Genomic DNA, 21,892 nt, shown 5'->3' on the forward strand with positions numbered 1-21,892 from the left:
CAAGTACACTAGAACCAATGCTGAGCCACAGGGAAGGTGCCCACTGGATATGGCAGGTGCTCAGTTCCAACAGATCCCTTTCTCCCAAGCCAAAGAGCCAGTATATCACCAAAGATCAAATCATAACCGATGGGCAACAAGGAAGAGGTGAGCACAGAAAAACAAGGAGTCTAGGTGGCTGCAGGAAGAGCCACACACATTCACAACATCCCAGTAAGATGACGGTAGCCCCTCTTCCCACTGGGACTCAGCACATCAAGCCAAGGTCTGCTTCACAGAACATGACAACAGGATACCCTGAACACTTGAAGGGAGGATAGCTGGTCATAAGCAGCTTCTCGTAAGCAAGCCCCAATACCCAAGCAGGACATAATTACCTTCTCCAGAGGGCAGCATGCTGTCCATGCTATGGGGGGACGCTGTAAGCTGCGGGAAAGCTGGGTCCCCGCTTTCCAGGACGTTGGCTCTGTGAACATCCCAGCAATAAGGAAACATGAGTCAGGCTTGCTCAGAACCGTGCACCTTTCACCTTGGCCAAGGAGTCCGGTGTCCACTCGGGACCTGGACAGGCCAGAAAATGAAGTGTCTGTCTGAGTGGCTGAACAGATCTACTCACTGTTCTGTAAACATGATGGACAGCATCCTGGCCTTTGGCCCCACTGCCCACCTGGGCCTCCCTAATTTCTATGCAACACGGTTTAGTAGAAGTGGCTGCAGTTGCCCCCTCTCACTGCTACAGCACTTTTTCTCCTACCTGCCGACAGCTCACCCAGCTCCAGGCCCCTGTGTGCCGCTAACCACAGGTGGGTGAAAGAGGTATGGAGAAGGATCTTGTGAAAGAAGGCTCTTCCCTCTCCTTGCTGGCTTAGCAGGCAGCAAAAGCCTTTGAGAGAGTATTCTATCTGCCAAGGCTTGGGCCACTAGCCTGCTTGCCATGGAGACCCACCCATCCTCACCCAAGGTCAGAAAGAGCTAGTACCTATGTAAGCCTTTCACCAATGGGTGACGCCTTCCTCCACCAGCATAAGTGGATGCCCATGTGTGGAGTTAGGTTTAGGGTTAGGGTTTCAAGGGTTGGCTGTTCCCTGGAGCAAGTCTCACCATTGGGGCTCACATGGGAGGAGGGCCAATGCCCGTCCTTGGTTAACAACCCCTCCTGGCTTCCTCTTAACACAAGACACTAGTAAGGTGACATTAAAATGTGGATGCTGGCTACTGCCTGTACCCTTTGTCCCAGTACCCTTGTACCCTTTGAAGCAAGGCTATATCTCACAGAAGATACTCACAAAACAACAGTGTTGGTTGAGACAATGTATTCTACTTCCTTGGTCCACGGGTTCATGAAACTGAACCATCGACTTCGTAGTGTGATAAAGGAACCATCTTTGATCTTAAACTTATAGCAATTAGTTGTGATCTTTTCTCTTGTCTGTAAAACTGAAAATGCAGAGGAGCCATGATTATTGTCATTTCCTCAAACCAGTGAGTATATTAAACAGATCACCTGATCCCAGATGCTCAGCCCCCATGCCATCACCCTTAGAAAGCCAAGTGGGCACGTGGTCAGTGCTCAGACAGGCAGCTTCCAAGGATCTAACTCATAGCCTTTCAGTCAATGTGCCACCCCTTTCCAGAGTCTATGAAAATGAAGGCTTTCAGGAATGTTCCAGCCATGTTCCTTCCCTGTCACAATGCCTAAGAGCAGTAGTCCCTGGCCAGGAAATCTGAGTCAACAGAGGCCACTGACCTGTTCAGATCTCATCTTTTGAGAAACAGACATCATGAGCATCTTTCATGCCCAAGCATTAGAAACAAAAGAGGCAGAATATGACTCATGCCCTCTGGAAAGAAATGACCAAGGCCACTGAACACTCCAGCCAAGAGCAGGAAAGAACCACACAAAGGCCAAGGGGTGACAGGGTCAGTCTAGCAGGCAGGAATAGGGAGAGGGTCACAGACAGAACCGATCTGGGAAGTGGAATCAAGGAACTGGGCCAGGGCCAGGAGATGGAGGTGGGAAGTCTGGGATCTGGTGCCTGTTGAAAGTGGTTGTATGTTGAGTCTAAACATTGGAACATTAAACAGGGATATGATATTATCAGGTCCTATCTATTTAACACTAAATGAGATAACTACAGGGGATGGACCCAGGGTGAGAGGAAGTAAGAGACCCACAAGCACAAGTGCTTGAACCAGAGTCAAGGCAGTGGGGGTAGTGAAAATAGGGAACTTCATAAATGGATGTCTGAGGCAACTGAACAAGCTCTTGTAGAAACAGTGAAGGGAGGGGCTGCATATGTAGCCATATCATCTGTGATCATCAGCTCTGTCACCCTGATACAGCCTAGATCACTTGGTAAAAGAGTTTCGATGAGGGGTACAGTGAGCTGGCCTGGGGCACATTTGTAAGGAATTGTGTTAATAAAGTTAACTTACACAGTGTAGTGGGTGGTTGTCTGTGCCATACCCTGAAGCACCGCCCCTAGTGAGGCAGCAGTAGCTGCTAGGTACCTGCCCCCTTTGGCGTGTCCCAGACAGGGACCCTTAAGACCTGGGATGCACATACACGCGCCTCTCTTCTCTTTGCTACCTTGTGGTCTTGGATGCTGGTGCTGCGGATCAAGGCAAAACTCTCCTGAGAAACTCATTGGACCGTGCCCCACCCTTCCAGGATTCCGAGACCAACTCCTTTATTCTTGTTGTGAGTTAACCCCCGAATAAATTCCTTTGACCATCAAATAGACTCCGTGGAATTATCCCATTAACACGGCCCACTATGGGCAGCACCATTCCCTTCGTGGGGCCCTGAACTATGTAAGAGCAAAGACACTGAGATGAACACAGCAAGCAAGTGAGCAAGCACGTGTTCACTTTCTACTCTAGACTATAGGTGTCATGTGACTAGCTGTCTTAAGCTCCTGCCACTGTGACTTCCCGTAGCAATGGACTGTACCCTGTATTGTGAGCTGAAATAAACTTTCTCTCCCATCTAAGTTGCTTTTTATCTGGGTATTTTGTCACAGCAATAGAAATAAAACTGACACCATGAGTCAAGGAAAATACAGGAGGCAATGCAGCCTGGTATGGAAAGAAAATCAGATCAGTGCAGGACATATGAAATCTGTACAGGCTCAGAGTGAACCCTCACCAAGAGATATCTCTACAAACAGTCATGGCCTTGTGCAGTGAGTAGGGGCCAAGCATTGGAGGGGACAAATGGTTCAGGAGCCAACAGTCTTTTCCCCTCTCACATGCTGTGGCCTGAAGAGTCTTGGGCTAGCTGACTCCCACATAGTAGGGGCAATTTTCTCTGGAAGGAGAAAGTGGAGTGAAGAAGCAGGGTACACTTTAGAACATCACATTCCTCCTATGGCCCAGCTTACCTTGCCTGTGACATTCTGCAAGATGTCCTATGTCATCTTGATGAAAATACTCATAACACGACGTGCCTAGAAGTTCCTGTGGTAGATATGCCAAAATAGCCGTTGCCCTAAGAGAGAACAAGAGCTTTTAAGTAAAAGGCCGCTCCTAAGATGAACAGCCCACTTCTCCCCATCACAGCCTCCAGGAGAGCAAGGTGAAAGCTGGAGGCAAGAAAGCTAGATGCTTCTCAGTGGATTAGATATGTGGGTGCCCACCCACCCAGCCTTCCAACTTGAATCAGGGTTATAAAAACAGAGCAAAACAAAGCAAAAATGACTTCAGGGGCTTTCATCAGAAATCAAATTTCGGGAGGTCTTTAAATGACAAGATTACTATATTAATGGTGTAAAAATAAGATAGAAATCTAAATTCCAGGGCAGGGCTGCTCCTTTTTCACTGCTTGCTTGTACCAGGACAGCTAAAGCCCAGACTCCTACAGCTGAGACCACGAAAGCCTTAAACAGTAGATGCCTACTCTTCTGGCATCTAGTGGCTGTCTCTAGGAGCTAGTTATTAGCCTGTGAATATTCCCAAGAGAGGCAGCAGCAGCAGTGAATTTGGGACATCTGGTTCACAGGCTAGATCTAGCACCAATTAGCTATGAGTCCAGCAGAAGTTGATCCACAGGCCAGACCTCAGGTCCTCATCCATAAGATGAAGAGGATGGCTAAGAACAGTGCTGTCCAACATGGCTTTCTGCAGCAGTGCAGTCATCTATGTGCTGTTAGCCATGTGGAGTGTGTGGGGAGTGCCCTGAGAAACTCAAGCTTTGATTTTAACTAATAACATTGAAATTTAAATACACAGACAAGTCCACCATGGCCAACTCTACTGGAAAGCTCAGGTCTAAATAGCTCTTTTTACATCTTATATTGCCCTTAACATCATGACCCTGGAATATTTCATAGCTGTAGGTTGTATTTCTGTTTCCTTTCAGAACTGAATTTCAAACCACCCACTTAACTGTCACTATATATCAAAGAGTACTGAGAAGAATCTGTATTTATCATGCTATCCTCATGAGCCTGATTTTTAGACAGGACTCTCACTTCCCTTGCTCTATGTAGAAATGTGCAGCCAGAGATGGGGTGTTCATTACAGGGTAGCTGAGGCCTAGAGTCACTCGTCTCAGGTTTTAGAAAAAAAATATTATTATTTATTTTATTGGTAAAACAAGGTCTTATGTAAGCCAAGATTGTCCTAAACACTATATAATGAGAATGACCTAGAACTTCTCACCCTCTGCTTCTACCACCCAAGTGCTGGGATTCGAGGCCTGAACTACCACACGAGCAGCACAGGGTGCTGGAACAGAACCCAAGGCTTCATGCATGCTAGGCAGATGCTCTACCAACTGAGCTACACGCCCAACAAGAGTAGAAAAAGCCAGTTGATGACCCAGTCTTTTCAGCTTTGGGTTGAAATACTCTAGAGTAGTGGTTCTCAACCTTCCTGGTGCTGCGATCCTTTAATACAGTTCGTCATGTTGTGGTGACCCCCCAACCATAAAACTGTTTTCATTGCTACTTCATAACTGTAATTTTGCTACTGTTATGAATCGTAATGTAAATATCCAATATGCAAGATATCTGATAGGTGACCCCTGTGAAAGGATCGTTCAAACCTAGGGGGTCATGACCCACAGGTTGAGAACCACTGCTCTACTGCATTGCTGAAGGGTGAGATGTAGGCTCTTACCTCTGGTCTACAAAAACGAATTTCCCATCTATAGCGTGTCGAGACACATACTCCATAGATTTCACCCTTATTTCCCCATTCACCGGCTGTGGAACCACGTGTGAATGCAATCGGCCAATTGCGACGAGGCAGCTGAGGTTACAGCCCTCGTTGTCTGGCTCGTTGTCTTCGTCCAGCCCCATCTTTGTGGGTGGCCAGCTTTTCAGATAGCCTGTGCTGTGGATGGTGCAGAAGCTTTTTCGATCTGCTGGAAAGCAAAAGCCCATGGTGAGTGTCAGTGCTGGCTTGGCAGTGGGATGCAGTCTCAAAAGATGGACAAAAAAAAGGCTGCGCTCTCCAGAAGAAGTCACCTGGTGCATGGAGCAAACAGAAATGGCCCAGCGTCATGTGTACTTAGCAGAGCCTGTACCAAAGGCATGACAAAGCACACAGCAAAGAGGAACAGACCATCTCAGGGAAAAGACTCCCCAAAAACCAATGCTGTAGGTCAGGTGAGAGCATGAGTGCTGGCCAGGGCACTGGGCGTGTCTTTACAGTGTGATGGTGAACAAAGGCACAGATGCAGACTGCAGACTGCATAGACGGCTCCCCGGATAAGAACACTTGCCTAGTGGGGTGAAATTATCCTAGCGTTCCTACATCAAGAAGGGAGGCGGAGACAGAAGCTCACAGGCCAGTATGCAGTGCTGCGGCCAGAAACAAGAGAGACCCTGCCTCAAAATAAGGTGGGAAGAGAGAACCAACTTCTGAAAGCCGTCCTCTGACCCCACACCCACACCTACAAACACATCATGGAATTCTCTCTCTCTCTCTCTCTCTCTCTCTCTCTCTCACATACACACACACACACACACACACACACACACACACACACACACACACACAAATACACACACAATAAATTAGTAAAAGGAGAAAAAAGTGGGAAAGGTAGAGCAGGGCCTTTGAGGCCTATAAAGACCCTGAGTTATTTGTTAACAGATGTGTTTAGCAGAGAAGAAATGGAGGGTCTCCAGCAGGATGTAAATGTAGAAACAGAAAAATCAAGCACTTTGGATGAAAGAGAGTAGAAAGCAGAAGTAGGAGGGCTCCAAGGTGCACAGGCAAGATGCAGAAAATGGCAAGAGACAATGGGAACTGGACATCCCAGGGTGGGTAGGAAGCAGACTGCCTCTGAGAATGGTTGGGATTTGGTATGAATGTCACACAACAAGAAGATACTGATGGACAACAAGAAAACATGGATGGCTCCCCTATTTCAGGGTTGTGTGGTTGCTGCTGCCATTCACCGATTTGGGGAAGAGAACGCAGATCAGACAGAAAAGAGAGAAACATTTTTAACTGAGACACATCTACACTTAGGGACTTCAACACTGAACAGCCCATCAGGCAGCATAAAAACATCTGAGCGGCCTGGTAGCCAGGGAGGCCCCCTTTACACAATCCTGCAAAAATCTGTGAGAAAGCACTAGAAAGGAAGTCTGTGGGGTACCACGAGAAGACTCGGGCAGTCTGTGTCTTCAGGGAGAAGGTGAAGAAACTGGAAAGAAATTCCAATCAGAGGTGGGGAGGAGTGTAGACATCGGACCTTGAAAGGGGCTGGCAGGCAGTACCCAAGGGAAAGCCAGCATGGCTCAGATGTACTGAGGAGTGGCAGGGACCTCATTTGCATCATATGCTAATTAGCATGATTCTTCAAGAGCAGCAGGAAGTCATGAAGAGTTTTAAATGGCAGGTAGGGAACAATAAGATTCACTGTTAAAGGACCACCCCACAGCTGTGTGGAGGAGCAGAAAGCACAGTGTCTACCTCAGCCTTGAGACAGCTGAGGGTAGCTGGCTCCAAGAGGTGAAACAGGCTCTCAGAAGCTGCTTTGGCTGAGAAACATGGCCTCAGAGGAGTAACTCGCAGCACAGGCAAGGCAGGGTGCCAGCCTGGCTTCTCTGCCTTCATTTTGTATTGCCTCCTTTACTTTGGCTGAAGGCACAAAGGTAAACCATTGCTCCAAACCTGCTATCACCCTGGACTTCGGAAGAACAAACCCAAGAGGAACAGTCCACTCCAAATGAGGGCAGTTACCCATGAGGGCAAGGCTGCACCCTGGAACAGAAGCGACTGTCCCCCAAGCCTGCCTTGCCGCTTCACATCATAGTAGGACAGATCTGGCCCACTGTTTAGGAAGCGAGCTGAGACAGTGTTCAGCGAGACCATGCCTAGACCACAACTGTAACTTGGCTCGCCCCTTGCTCCAGTTCTTTCTCTATTTAGTCCTAAACACACATCAGTTCCCCAAAAGACAGACTCGGGGCCACTGGACCCCTTTATCTGTTCCTCTCCCCAGTGTGGCCACACTGAAGACATCTCTCTCTGCTTGTCACCATCACCTGTCTCTCTGTTGGGGACAAGTGGCCTAACCTGGCTTGTTGCAGCTGCTGGAGCCTAGGCTTTTCCCTAAAATCTCTGGTTCCACAACTGGAGAAACAGCTGAGTGGAAGAGCACTTGCAGCTCTTGCCGAAGAGCAGGGTTTGGTTGTTAGCATCCTTATGGCAGCTTACAACCATCTGCAACTCCAGTTCGAGGGGATCCAATGCCCTCTTCTGGCCTCTGTGGGTACCAGGTAGCATGTGGTACACTGATATTACACAAAAACAAAACACTCATATACATAAAATGAAAATAAATAAAATCTTAAAAAAAAAAACAACTCAGGTTATGCCTGGGCATAACTAAATACCATAACTTAAATCAGTAATATTAGCAGGCCCAGGTCAGGGAACCAGTGGCTATTCTGCAGATACCCTTGAGACTTACTATAAGAAGGTAGATTTAACCTACATACATGGAGTTCAAAAGAGAAGCCTGAGCTAGAAATGTAAACTTGGGAGTTTTTGACCTGTGAGTGACATTACATATATATACATCAATGTGGACAGAGGACAGACAGCAGCCCCAGGACAGAGAGGAGAGGCAGCCAAAGGGGCCAGGGAGAGAATGCTGCAAGAAGCAAGAACAGCATCCCACGCATTTAACACATGGTCACTGGGGAAATTGGCCCAGAGGATTCTAGAAGGGTGGGTATTCAAGAGACAGAACTGTGGCTGAGTGTGTTTTTTCCAAGCCACATCAGGATTAAACAGACGTTAAATACAGAAAGCCTATTCACAAATCTGTGCCCATGGCAACACATCAGGGCTTCATGGCTCCCCACCCCCATTTTAGCTGCCCCAGGCTATAAGGGGAGAGGAGGCCCTGACTTCAAGCTTGGGAGCTGCTGCTCTGGCCATCTGAAAAGCCCTGACCCAAGGCAAGCCTCCTTAAGGCCGGGATGGGAAAGGGCTGCTAGTTGTACCTTTTTTCTTTGAGCAGGTGGAGGCGAAGTCCTTCTCTTCCACCTTCACCGAAGGCCTGTTGCACTTCATCCTACAGAAGAAAGAGCGGCGAGCTCCAGAGCACAGTCGGGACGGCCCGGGGGTTATATCTGTTTTAACCGGAAGTCCAGCTGCAAATAACACAAAATGGAGTGAAATGAGGGCCAGGCTGTCTGTCAGGAGGGGCAGTGCGACCTCAAAAGTAGCCTTTACTGCCTCACTGTTGGTAACCACGGTATGCGATCAAATTTCTCTCGGGCTGAGAGGTCAGAAGATGCATGGAGAAGCCCAGTGTTCACGTGGGAACGTTTACACGTGGGCAGGAAATAGAGCAGCACTCGTGGCATGGGTGATCAGGGGGGCAAAAGAAACACAGCAATGTGTTCCTGCCTAACAGGAGCTGAGGAAAGACAGGGAAATGGAGGTATACCAACAAGGACTGAAAACAGGGAAACTTAATAATCAGTGCCAAGTAAGTGGCAGACACCTGGTTCCCAGCCAAAGGACAGGGGTCCTACCCAAAGGATGCACAGGATTGGGATATTGGAATTGGAGGGGGCACAGGATGACCTTAAAATTCCAGGCTGACTGGAGTCAGAATCCCTTGGGGGCCCAATTCGTAGACTCCATTCTAGATGTGTGCTCCAGGTGACAGCCACTAGTGTCATGCTGCTGTGGACTGTGTCCTTTCTGAACTGAAAAGGGTTGTGTGAGTGCATGCATACGGGATTCCAGAGACAGCACAAAAAAATGTTAAATCTTTAAATCTTTGTAACAACTACATCAAGATAATATTTTAGATTCATTGTGTTAGGAAAGATGTTATAATTAGCTTTGCATTTATTCTTACTTTTGACTCATGTGGCTACCCCAAACCCAAAAATAGACTTGTGGTTTTAACCATGGCACTGCAGATGGAACCCTGGGCCTAATGGCCTCTACCAAGCTACCATTTTGTTCTGTGAGGTCAGGCTATGAATTTACTCTGAAAGGTCCTGGGGGACTTTGACACACACGCCTCCTTACACAACTCATCGTTGTGAAAGCTGACTGCAGACACCACTGGGGGGCACCACAGCCATGCCAAGTAGTGGCCACTGCCTAGGGCTTCTCTCCACATTGCCCTCCACAACACTGACTCTACTAACTTCTCTAGAATGCCAATTCAAACCTGCCCCACTGGTTCAGCTCCCTTCACTGTATCTCTCTCCCTGCACATTTTGCTGTAAAGGCAACAGGTCATGAGACTCCACCTGGTACCTATCCACAGATCATTTCCTCTGCTCATCTCTCTTCTCCTCCTGGCATACATTAACCCATCTCTCCAAACCCACCTTAGGTGCCAGACTCAATGGTGCCTGTCCATACCTAAGTGAGATTTACCCATCCCATGCTCCATGCCTGGCATTATTGTAGCTACAACTATTGTGCAGGGTATTGCCCATGTCCCTGTCTCCAGACCATGTGAGAAGAGTCTCAAGGACAAAATGTCATTCATCTTTTTCTCCTTAGGTCAGTGAAAGGTGCCGAGGCCAGGCTACAAACGACAACAAACAAGTCCCAGGGCCAAAGTCTGCCTTTATGGAGATATACAACTTCCTGCAAATATGCTTTGAGGGGAGTTCTCTGACACCATCTCCATCAGCAATCAACACAGAGAGCTGAGAAACAAGAAAACCTTTAGGCCCGACTGCCCTGGGCCCAGATGGGTCCAATCTCAGTGCTACACTTGCCATGCGCTGGGAACCATCTACATTCTTTGTGTAGCAAAGTCAATACCATTCATCTTTCAACAGCCCAATGAAATCGGTCTGTTTCGCAGGTGAGGGCACAGGCACAGAGAGGTGAACAACTTCCTCACAGCCACACAGCTAGTGACAGCTGGAGGCAGGATGTGTGCCTAGCCTCCCGCAGGGCCAGCTCCTGGGTTTTGATCTGAGAAGCAGAGAATGTCTGTGGGGAACAAGGGTTAAGGAGAGAGAAATGCTGACCCTAAGCTGTAGGAAGTGTGGCTTTTTTTTTTTTTTTTTTTGGTTTTGGAGACAGGGTTTCTCTGTGTAGCCCTAGCTGCCCTGGAACTCACTCTGTAGACCAAGCTGGCCTCAAACTCAGAGATCCACCTGCCTCTGCCCCTTGAGCGCTAAGATTAAAGGCATACGCCACCACCGCCAGGCTGAAACAATGACATTTTAAGTGTTCTCAGGTTTCTCTTCTGAGGATGCATAAGCGCAATTCACAGAGAGAGACAGAGAGAGAGAGACAGAGAGAGAGAGACAGAGAGAGAGACAGAGAGAACTTGTCCTGGGAGAACAAGACAGTGTGAGCCCTTTCACCTCAGGAGCATGCTACTAGGAAGTTCTAGACTCTGGGAAAAAAAAAAAATGACCAGAAATCAGATAGAATCAAGTTAAAGCAGTTCCTCCTTCCACGAAGTTCAGGCATTGAAACTTCTCTTCTGTAAGTAGACTACAGTGTGAATAAACCCAAGTGACTGTAAGTAAGTCCAGTTAGCCACAGCAAGCAGCTGTCATGGAGAAAAATGGCAGAGAGGTAAGACGGGAGAGGCTCTCTGTGCCTGGGCACTGGTGGGGCCGTGTGGTGGCGGCATGCATGGGTGGGCATAAGGAAGCACAGAGCCTCCCCTGCACTCACTCTTTGCGTCAATGAGTCGCTCCCGGGGGGCGGTGTCTGAAGAAGAGAGCTGTTCCTTGACTTTGGCAATGTCTTTAGGATGCAGGTAGTCAAACAAACTCTGGCCAATAAGGTCATTCTGTGGATGAAATGTGAATGGACAAGTCAGCGCCAGTGAGATACGGAAGACACAGCAGCACTCACAGTCTGTATAATCCCGGTCTCTACTCTGCCTTCGTAAGCCCGAACATCTCACGCACTCATGTGACCTTGCACACACATCCAGCCCTCTGCCTAGACAGACACCAGGAAGAGACACCTGTCCAACACCCCTGAGTTCCCCAGTAGACCTTAAAAAGAAAAACCACAGAGAGTGGGCCTTTTCCAGCTCTAACATTAAGCCCCTTTGTTCTTTTTTTGAGGGGTATTTGTTTTGACACAGAATTTCCCTGTGACATAGAATTTGCCTGGGACTCTATGTAGTGCAAGCTGTCCTCAAGTTCATGACCTTCCTATCTCAGCCACCTGAGTACTAGGGTGAGAGTCCAACTAGCCAAGTCCTATCTTTGTGTGCCTTTGTCACCTGTATCTGCTCACAGGGATAACAAATCTCCCTTAATGAGTGCCCTGAGAAGAAAAATAAAAAAGTAAAACATCTTGGGAAAGCTAAAATTACATGAATTCTCATTTATAGACATGGCATTTTGATTAAAATCTGCCTACCATGCTTCTATACAACTATCAAGATGTAAATGAGTAAATAAATTAACAAATATTCTGAGAACATAATAGGTGAAATGATTATTTAAGAAACTTTCATATGCCCCTCCTATTTAATCCTACAGGCAATCAAAAAAAATCATGTAATGTTAATGTTAACAGAATCTAGAATCTCCTGAACAATGGGCATCTGGGCATGCTTGCTAGGGGTAATCTTGATTGTTAATTGATGTGGGACGACCCACCCACTGTGCCAGGCCCATTCCCTGACTGAGATCCTGGACTGCATAAATGGAGAATGGGAGGCGGGGCTGGCATGCATCCATTGCTTGCTGTGGATGTGATGTGACCAGCTGCCTCAAGCTCCTGATGCTGTGACTTCCCTCCATGATGGACTGTAACCTTGACTTTGAGCTGAAGTAAATAAACCCTTCCTCCCTTATGTTGTCTTTTGTCAGGGTGTTTTATCACAGCAACAAGACAAGAAACTGAGACCACTTGGGTCATTATTATTAATGTATAGAGGATGCCAAGGCTCAACAGAGCTTCCTAGCATTGTGGAGTAAGTTTCCAAGGTTCTTATTCTTGGGTATTAATTACCTGTCTGCCTTTCTCTCCCTTGTCAGACAGTTTCACTCCCCACTGCTAGTCCACAGACGTGGGATCTTTATTTTGTAGCAATAAGAAAACTCAAGAGTCAGCTTCTCCAGTTGGGGGAAATATAGGACCCATTAAAATTCTTCCTAAGTTTAAATTCGCCTCTCTGATAAGCAGTTAAGAATTTTTGGAAGAAGGGTATCACATGTGGCCCATATACTTTAATTCTTCTGAAAAACTGGGGTGCTACTTCTAACTACCATAAAGCTGGCAACCGCTAGCAGGGGCTCCAACGTTACCTGGCTATAATTGAGGATCTTGAAGACAGACTCGGAGACAAAGAGGATCTTCCCTCGGTCACATCCTACGACAAACAAAAATCCATCTGCTGCCTAATCAGGAGAAATGGATAATCAATTTATCACAGGTCAGGACACATGATCTGAAAGCAAATCAGGGATTTGTTTTCTAAGTCTCCAGTACATGAGGTCACACACTGACACCTTCACTGGCATTAGAGGAAGAGGATGCTTAGAGACAATACTAAGGATATCAGTAAAAAAAGAAATGGACAGTTGTGGGATGACTCAGCCCTAACAGGCTTGAGGGCCCACTGGCCCAAACCAGTAATAAGATACTTCCTGAGAGTCAACCTGAGTCTGCCTACGGGCCTTAGCAACAACAGCTGAGACATGATCTGAGATGACCTGGACCAATGAGAGGCAGCCATTTCACATCAGCAGATGCATATTCATCAGACCTTCCCCTGGGTGGAGGGTATATAAGGTATATAAGGCTTGCCTCTTCCTGAATAAACTGGGCTTGTTGTTTCAACATCCTCCCAGAGTCTGTGTTGTTGATTCTGCACGTACTTGCCCCCTCTCCCAAAGGAAACAGCACAGGACCCTGCCACATCTGGCACCCGAACAGGGACCTGTTTGTCTCCCTTTCCTCATGTGGCACTGGTTGAGCAGTCCCCTTGAGTGGTGTATTTCGGTGAATAGGCCCCTTTACATTGTGTGCTTTTGGTCCCTTCAGCAGGTAAGTGCTGGGACTCCCACTTTCTTCTTGTTGTTTGTCTTGTTTGTGAGTCTGTCTGTACAGTAGGGTGGCACATACTTTTATTCAGGCTTTCTTGATGTTTCCATATTAGGGCTGGACCCTCAGGAAATGGAACCATGGTCTCTGATGTCTATCACACCTTCTATCACTATGGGAAATTTCCTCCTTCACTGTAAAGAGGCCCCTATTGGAGCCCTCAAGTTCTTCCTAAGCAGCCAGGGGCTCTGGGCTACAAGATTAGAACTAGAAAGGGTTTGGATGGAGGCTGTGGTGCTTGCTCCATGAATCTCTTCAGAGAACATGTGGGAACCTGATCTTTGGATGAGAGTTCTGTTTCTGGCCAGAAAAAGGGAAGTGGCCTCGGTAGTAACCCTCCAATTGTTTTTTATGCCCATTTTGTTGGCTATAATTGCTGGTCTAAAGTCCTCCTCTACTGAGGGGGTCATTAAGGCCCAGAATAAGCACTGCCAGGAACAATGTAACACCAACTTATCTATCACCTTTGTTCCGTCCATGAATGAGATTTCCTCCACCTCTGATGACAAGGAGATGGATGAGAATAGGCATAAAGTAAAGGAAAAGGATGGAAAAAGAGAAGAAATGATTGTGGCAGCACTCAAGCCTACACCGGCAGCCCTCTCTCTGCCCCTCCCCCACCCATGCCTTAAGCGGCTACCCCCCCCACTGCAGTATCCATGGAGTGATTTGCCTGATGCTTGCCTACTGAGCCAGCTGCTACCTCCCAGCCTATTCTACCTATGGTGCCACATATGTTCACCATGACATTTCCAGTTAATGTGGGCCCCAATGCGGCCAACCAGCCATGGATACCTACCCTTTTTGCAGACCTGTCCTTGGTCCGTAAGGCTGCTAATGAACTGGGTACTGACTCACCATATTTTGAGCAAGTCCTACGGCAATGGGCAATGCATTTACAGACTTATTATGACTGGTACCATTTGATGAAGGCTTTGTTGGAGCCTGCAGTCTTCCTTAACTGGTGAGCTGCCTATGATGACCAGGCTGAGGCTCAGCCTCGTTTAAATATACAACACAATATCGCTGTTTCTCTTGAGATGCTCACAGGCTGAGGACCATATGTTAACTGTCACACAAGCCCAAATTGGACAACAGGCTTACTTACCCACCATTGCCCTTGGTGTGTTGGAGGGATCCCATCACCCTTCAATGCCAACCCCTATTCCCCTATTAACCCAGGGGCAAGGGTATGCTTACATTTTTCCCCAGAATACTGCCACACCAATATGGATACCCTCCAGAGATTGCATCCAGCAACAGACCAAGAGACTCTGGACAAAGAAGAAGCTTCATAGGGGTAATATATGATTTGCCCTGCTACTGCGGCACTAGTAAAAGTCATGCCACGACTGGCATGTGAGCCTAGATATCAGGCAATTGCCTCACCCCCTACAAGGTTGTTAATGCATCATCAGAAAGACTTCAGTTGGCATAATAAATATGACTAGGGTTCCACCCATGTCCTTGAGACTGAATTTTTGACTAATCCTCCTGTTCAAATGTCTTTTACAACAGGTTCACCAATAGAGGGCAGCCACAAAGGTGACCCTACAGATTTTATTGGCTCTCAGACACCCAGAACAAAGTCTTCCTAGAGAGCTAATACACGCATGGCTCACTGAGATACAGAAGGCTACTACCTAAAGCCCTCTGCCCAGACAGCTCTCTAGTATTGACTCTCTTCAAGAGCTAGTAGTCAATGATGGGTAAGAGCTTGTTTGGCAAGCCAACCTAAAACAGGCACGGTCCATCATGCTGAGCTCTCCTAAGGTGGGGTCAACAAGGTTAGGGCAATGCACCCTAGCTCCCACTGAGCATGTCCCATAAAATAATAAAAAGGGGTGGATATGTGAGATGACTCGTTCCTAACAGGCTTGAGGGCCCACTGGCCCAAACCAGTAATAAGATACTTCCTGAGAGCCAACCTCAGGGTTTGCCTAAGGGCCTTAGCAACAATAGCTGAGACATGATCTGAGATGACTTGGACCAATGAGAGGCAACCATGTCACACCAGCAGATGCATATTCATCAGACCTTCCCCTGGGCCGGGGTGGAGGGTATATAAGGCTTGCTTCTTCCTGAATAAACTGAGTTTATTGTTTCAACATCCTCCCAGAATCTGTGTTGTTGATTCTGCACATACTTGCCCCCTCTCCCAAAGGAAACAGCACAGGACCCTGGGTCTACACCCCTCTTCCCCATTACTGGGTCTGTCATGAGAATATGAGAGTAAATTACAGAGGTAGAAAGGAAATGAAAACCAAGGTACAGAATGAAACCTGCATGAACAATGACAAGGGATGATGATGGGACTAGATACACTAAAGCAGATGCCAAGGGTCCCAAGTGAATGGAGGGAACAGTTGCGTCACTAGATAGCAGTGATACACAGAGATTGTGAGTGAACTATGCCACTGAACTGAATTTAAGTGACACTTGTTTCTAAAGTTTTTTGTTTGTTTGTTTTGGTTTTTTGGGTTTTTTTGTTTTGTTTTGTTTCCCGAGACGGGGTTTCTTTGTGTAGCATTGCACCTTTCCTGGAACTTACTTTGTAGACCAGGCTGGCCTCTAACTCACAGAGATTCACCTGCCTCTGCCTCCTGAGTGTTGGGATTAAAGGCGTGCACCACCACTGCCCAGTGTTTCTAAAGTTTTATGGTATAGATAGTGTTTTAGTTTCTTTACATGCTACCAAGATAAAATACTTTGACAAAAGCAACTTTAGGAGAAAAGGGCTTAGTTAAGCTCATGGTGCAAGGTTAAAGCCCATTACTGTAGGGTAAGCTGCAGAAATTTGCAGGAGTCTGGAGAAGCTTTGCCAGGGTATTTTTAATACCCAGAGATAAAAGTGAAACTGAACAACCACTGTGGAGAACATAGAACCTGAGACTGCAAGAACCCTTTAAGATTAGATCAGGTTCCCATCCTGAGAACCTCAGCTGCCACCTGTCCTGAATTTGAACACCCTCATTCACAGAGAGTGTTCCAGACCTTCAAGATTCAACATCTACAGTGGAGTTGTTTGGGGTTTTGCTGATGGCCTGGCAAGAAGATAGGTCACTTGTGTTCCTTTAAACAAAGGCCCCTATCCTATTGTGGAATATTCCTTTATACTGTGTGAAGATGTGTCATTGTGACTGGTTTAATAAAGAGCTGAATGGCCAATACCTAGGCAGGAAGAGGTATAGGTGGGACTTCAAGACTCTGAGAAGAAGAAGGAGGAGTTGCCAGCCAGATGCAGGGGTAACAGACATGCAGGAGGAGTGATAAAAGCCATGAGTAACATGGCAACATATAGATGAATAAAATGGGTTAATTAAAATTATAAGAGCTAGTTAGAAACAAGCCTAAGTTATTGGCTGAGCTTTCATAATTAATTAATAATAAGTCTCTGCATCATTACTGGGGAGCTAGCGGCCCAAAGAAAAGTCTGTCTACACCCCTCTTCCCCATGCATGCGTCCAACACACAAACACAATTCAAATGTATGTAGGTTCAGGAACTACTGCCCTTAACCATTTACCTCTCCATCCAAAGCTAAGCTATCTGTGTTGTAAGAAAACAAGCAACAGTGGTGATGAGATGCTTGCCTGGCAGGCATGAGGTCCTAGGTTGGAGTCCCACTTGTGCCAAAAAAAAAAAACCTTCATCATAAAATTCTTCCTTCCCCTTCTTCAGGTGAAATCTAAAGTGCCAACAAAGACCAGGATGGAAACAAGACATCTGGTAGAAAGACTGAAGTAGTTGGTGCCAGAGCAATAGCAAGGGGTTAGGTTGTTTTAGCAACATGTGTCTGAATGTTCCTGACAACTTTCCGTGGATGACCACTCAGACTTGTTGGAGTCTTCTGGTGGTATGGTGGGGGTGTTCATGCACTTGCTCTTACGACTCCGCTCCCCTGGGTCCTAAGAGATTCTGAAAGCCAGGCATAGTGGCTCAGGTCTGGAATCCCAGCACCCAGGAGACCGAGGCAAGAGGACTGCAAGAATTTGAGGTCAGCCTGGGCTACATAGACAGTTCTAGGTCAGCCTGGGCTAGAATAAGATCCTTAGTAAAGGCATAGAGGAAAGACTGCTTGCACTGGTCACAGGAGGAACAGGGACCTGCTGCTAATTACCGCAACATTCAGAAGTCCTTGACAAATCCTTAAAAAAAAAAAAAAAAAAAAAAAAAAAGGTAAGTCTGTTCTTTTCACAAAGAAGAAGAAGGCCTTTTAGAATATAGAATATAGTTTAGTTCAAAGAACTAGGGCATGAACTCAAGTGCCAGGAAGTACAAGGCCAGTGTGGGCAACTGTCCTAGGACATAAAGGGCTAGAGCAGGCAATTGTTCTAGGATGTAAAAGGCCAGCATAGGCAACTGTCCTAACATGTAAAGGGCTAGAGCAGGCAACTGTCCTAGGATGGAAAAGTAAGAACAAGGGGGCAGGATCACTCAATATGAGAACCTGTCAAGCCACCAGCCATGGGAAGGAAGCTCAGGTCCCTAAGCTGGGCCAGGGTGAAGGATGACAGCGTGGGGGAAGTAATTTTCCTGGCACCATCTGCTAGAAGCCTCATTATGTCAAAAAATAGGATATTAATAACTTCCTCATTTGCCTTACAGTCATATTTCACAGGAGAAGTGTCTCCAGGGTTTGCTAAGGTGGGGATGTGGCATGAAAGGTGCCTGGGAAGAAAATGACTGACAGCCTGGTGGGAACACTGGGCAGAGTCGGGCTTGAACCCAAGACCTGAGCCAAGTGTTTCTATGGAGGGTAGGTAGGTGGCAAAATCAGCATGGATTCAGTCAGCACTGCAGGCTCCAACCAGTGCTGCACTCTGTAAAGTAGACAGCCAAGCAAAGAGGCTGGGCCTGGGGGACAGCTGAGAGCAGAGCTTTGTGAGGATACTCCCAGTGCCAAGAGCTATGAGGATAGCCAGGGTTGGCTCCTTCTCAGAGGAGATGGTTGCTGGTGAGCAAGTACTGGGTAGAGTCAGTCTAGGTTCACAAGGCAGGGAAGTAGAGTATCTGGACATTATAAGCTGGTCAGGTTGACTGACCTCACATTCTGTTCATGAGAGATTCTGAAAGTCAGGCATGGTGGCTCAGGTCTCAGCCCCCAGGAGACCGACACAAGGGGACTGCAAGAATTTGAGGTCAGCTTGGGCTACATAGTGAGTTCTAGGCCAGCCTGGGCTAGAATAAGATCCTTAGTAAAGGCATAGAGGAAAGACCATTTGCACCAGTCACGAGGAATGAGGACCTGCCGCTAATTACCGCAACATCATCTAAATCAGTCCAGACATTCATCAAAAAATTTGTAGAATGGATAAAGGGGGAAAACTGTGTGTGTGTGTGTGTGTGTGTGTGTGTGTGTGTGTGTGTGTGTGTAATGGAATCATTTATTCAGCTGTAAAGAAAACTAAAATTAATAGGACCATAGATAGGATTGGAGATCATGTTAAGCCAGACTCAGAAAGACAAATATCATGTTTGCTCTCATATGTGGAATCCAGATTTAAAATGCACACATATGTGTGTGTGTGTGTGTGTGTGTGTGTGTGTGTATTTGTGTGTATGGCATGAAAGTAAAATGAGGAGAAAGGATCTAGTAAGAAATGGGGGGATAAAGATCCTATTATTCTGCCCACTAAGAAATTAAATAACATAAATATCATGTGAGTGGAATATGCCTTCTGTTGATGCAAGTTCTTAGCAAGTGGACACCTGGAAATGGTAAGAGACTGGACATCAGTTCACAGCCACGACCATGCCGGAGAAGCAGGGCAAGTTAACACAGAAGACTACTGACTACTCAGACCTGGTGTAGCCCCTGCTATATGGAGTAAATCAGCCAGTGTGCTCACTTAGCCAGCTATGTGAACAGAGAGAGAGTCTGGCTCCTGCAGACTTCCACAGCCATCACAGCACCCCCACATGGCCCACTCCGAACCGGTCACATAAGAAACAGAATCCTATCTACCCATCAGGGCTGTTCACAGCAGCTGAAAGCTTCTCTCTTGAGGCAGCTCATCCTGAGCCAACAGTCCAGTACAGTGTGCCTGAGAGCAAGCTGAGCAGGAAAGAGGTGGGAGCCACCCTGGGCTTTGCAAACTTCTGCTGAAAGACATGGCCACAATCCTGTGGGGGCTGGCAGGCACCGTCAGCCTTCACGTTGGGGAGGGGTTAGGTATTCTACCTCTCAGTTACAAAGTTCTGTTCTTTCTCTTTACACTGTGCCAGAGGACGTGCTGCTGAATGCAGGTTCTTCGCCTTTGGATTTCTTAGTTCACCTCACTCTGCATAGCTGCAGCCTGAGGCAGGCCTCCTTTGTAGAAGCTCTAAGTTCCTATGGTGCCAGCCTGGCCGTCCCTCTGCAGAGATGTGCAAGACAGAGAGGGCACGAAGGCCAAGCAGGTGAAAGCATACCCCCTTTCATGCCTGCTCTTTGGCGATTTTGATGTCTGAATGGGTTCAGATCTAAAGATTCAGATGGCGCTTTTGTGTCAGTGGCTGGGTTAGAAGAGAAGGTCTCACCCATTGCCAGAATCAACCCTCTCTAAATGTTCCATGAGGGAATCTGACTCTTAACTCACCCCCTCCTTTTTCAGATTTATTTTATTTTATATGTATGAGAGTTTTACCTGCATGTATATATGTGTACCACATGTGTGCCTGGTGTCTGGGTCATTGGATCCCCTGGAGTTACAGATGGTTGTCAGCTACCACGTGGGTGCTGGGAATCAAACCTGGGTCCTCTGCAAGAGCAACAAATGCTCAAAAGCAGTAAGCCATTGCTCCAGCCCCTCATTCCCATCTTTAACAAAATCCTTCTCTGGCTTAAAATCACACTACTGTAGACTTTCCCTTCTTTGCCTAAGTGATATGAGAGGGAGGTGAGTGACTGGTTTCGTGGAAGGAATGTGAAATGTGTCCAGAAACCAAGATAAAATGGGGGAAGTGAGAGAGAAAGCAGGCCCAGGAGAATTCAGTGTTGAGATGTCAGACGCCCTCATGCTGTACTTACTCTGAAACTTATTAAGAAACCAATGCCGTGAAAAGGGTTCCCACAACTGCCACATACCCTGAGAATTAGGTGTTTCAGTTCGTCATCAGATAGAAATGTAGGCTTGTAGTTTGCTTCTGTGTATGGGTTGGTGGCACCTTAGGGAGAAAAAGAAAGAGTGGGCAAATTTTTCTATTTGGACAGCATCACACTCCCCTGCCTGCAACCTGGGCTGAACCCACCCCTAGGAGTTCCATCTCTTTTCTTTTACCAAAACCTGGTGGATCTGGCTTGGAACAGAATCCTATCATCCCAAGAAAAATCTCATTGAAAAGAGAACACTACTGCTCACAGGAGACTCAGTAAGCACACTTTCCAAATAAGGGGGGAAACAGACATGGGAGCTCACACCTTCAACCCCAGCACTCAGAAGACAGAAGTAGGGAGATCTCTGAGACTGAGGTCAGCCTGGTCTACATAGTGAGTTCCACGCTAGCCAGAGCTACATAGTGAGACCCTGTCTCAAAAACCAAAAACAAACATACAAAAAACCCACAAAGACCACAGCTCTAAGAGTCTCCTGGGCAGGTTCCGAGGTCCAAAGGTCTGAGGTCCTGGGCTGTCCAGTAATTCTGTCAAGTCACCACTTCACAGGTTCTAGAGAAATCATCCAAGCTGTCAGGCCCTGGGTTCACTTCCTTGGGCAAGTTAATAAGCTTGGCAACTTGGGGACCATGTCACTCTCACCCACACATTTCAATTCCCAGACTGAGGGGACCAGACTTCTGTTTAAAAGGCTCTTGATCTACTATTCTCCAGAGCAATAGCTTAGCAAAGCCAAGTGCCAGCTGCAAATGACAGGAACATGCAGAGCAGTGAGTGGCCCAGTGAAGAGCTAGGATGAATCCCATCTGTACTAATTCAAGGTACCACGAGGAAGGAGGCAAAGGGGACATCTGTGCCCTTCACATCAACTAACAAGGCACATGTCTTAATCCACATCCCTTGAAATTTTCCATCCAATTTGCTAACAATAAACATTTCTATATTTTTAATAATGATCAAAAGTCAGAATAAAAGTAACTTCTAGTGACCTTATATGGATACAAAGGCATGCCTCTCTCACCATGTAGGTCACATAGGGCCAAACACCCTTTCCAAGTTTGCCTTCAAGCCCAAGACTATCTGGAAAATTCCAAGAACAACATTCACCAAAATGGATGATGTACTTCCGATTCCTCCTGCAGTTTTGGTAAGTTGGTTCTACTTTCCTGCCTCTGTTTTCTCACCCTCCCCACACTTGGCAAAGAATGAAAATACTGCCTCCCTCACAAAGAGTCAATTTAGTTCGGGAAAATTCCAAGA

General features: G+C 46.9%; 1 protein-coding gene across 5 annotated transcripts in view; it reads right to left on the bottom strand.

Annotated features, from left to right (window-relative positions):
• Positions 1-21,892, bottom strand: part of Bmal1 (basic helix-loop-helix ARNT like 1) — a 106,528-nt gene that overhangs the window by 6,846 nt on the left and 77,790 nt on the right. For 4 of the 5 annotated variants that reach the window (XM_052763440.1, XM_052763443.1, XM_052763444.1 and 1 more), the window contains 8 exons: positions 20,606-20,685; positions 12,738-12,830; positions 11,143-11,260; positions 8,472-8,621; positions 5,122-5,368; positions 3,384-3,490; positions 1,287-1,437; positions 378-466 (listed from right to left, as the gene is read on the bottom strand). In XM_052763440.1, coding sequence (XP_052619400.1) covers positions 378-466; positions 1,287-1,437; positions 3,384-3,490; positions 5,122-5,368; positions 8,472-8,621; positions 11,143-11,260; positions 12,738-12,830; positions 20,606-20,685 — 1,035 coding nt within the window. The remainder of the gene's footprint in view (positions 1-377; positions 467-1,286; positions 1,438-3,383; positions 3,491-5,121; positions 5,369-8,471; positions 8,622-11,142; positions 11,261-12,737; positions 12,831-20,605; positions 20,686-21,892) is intronic. The other variant, XM_052763445.1, reaches the window with a different exon arrangement.

This window comes from Peromyscus californicus, unplaced genomic scaffold (assembly GCF_007827085.1).
Source record: "Peromyscus californicus insignis strain IS unplaced genomic scaffold, ASM782708v3 Scaffold_4__1_contigs__length_199733344, whole genome shotgun sequence".
NCBI classification, from domain to species: Eukaryota; Metazoa; Chordata; class Mammalia; order Rodentia; family Cricetidae; genus Peromyscus; species Peromyscus californicus.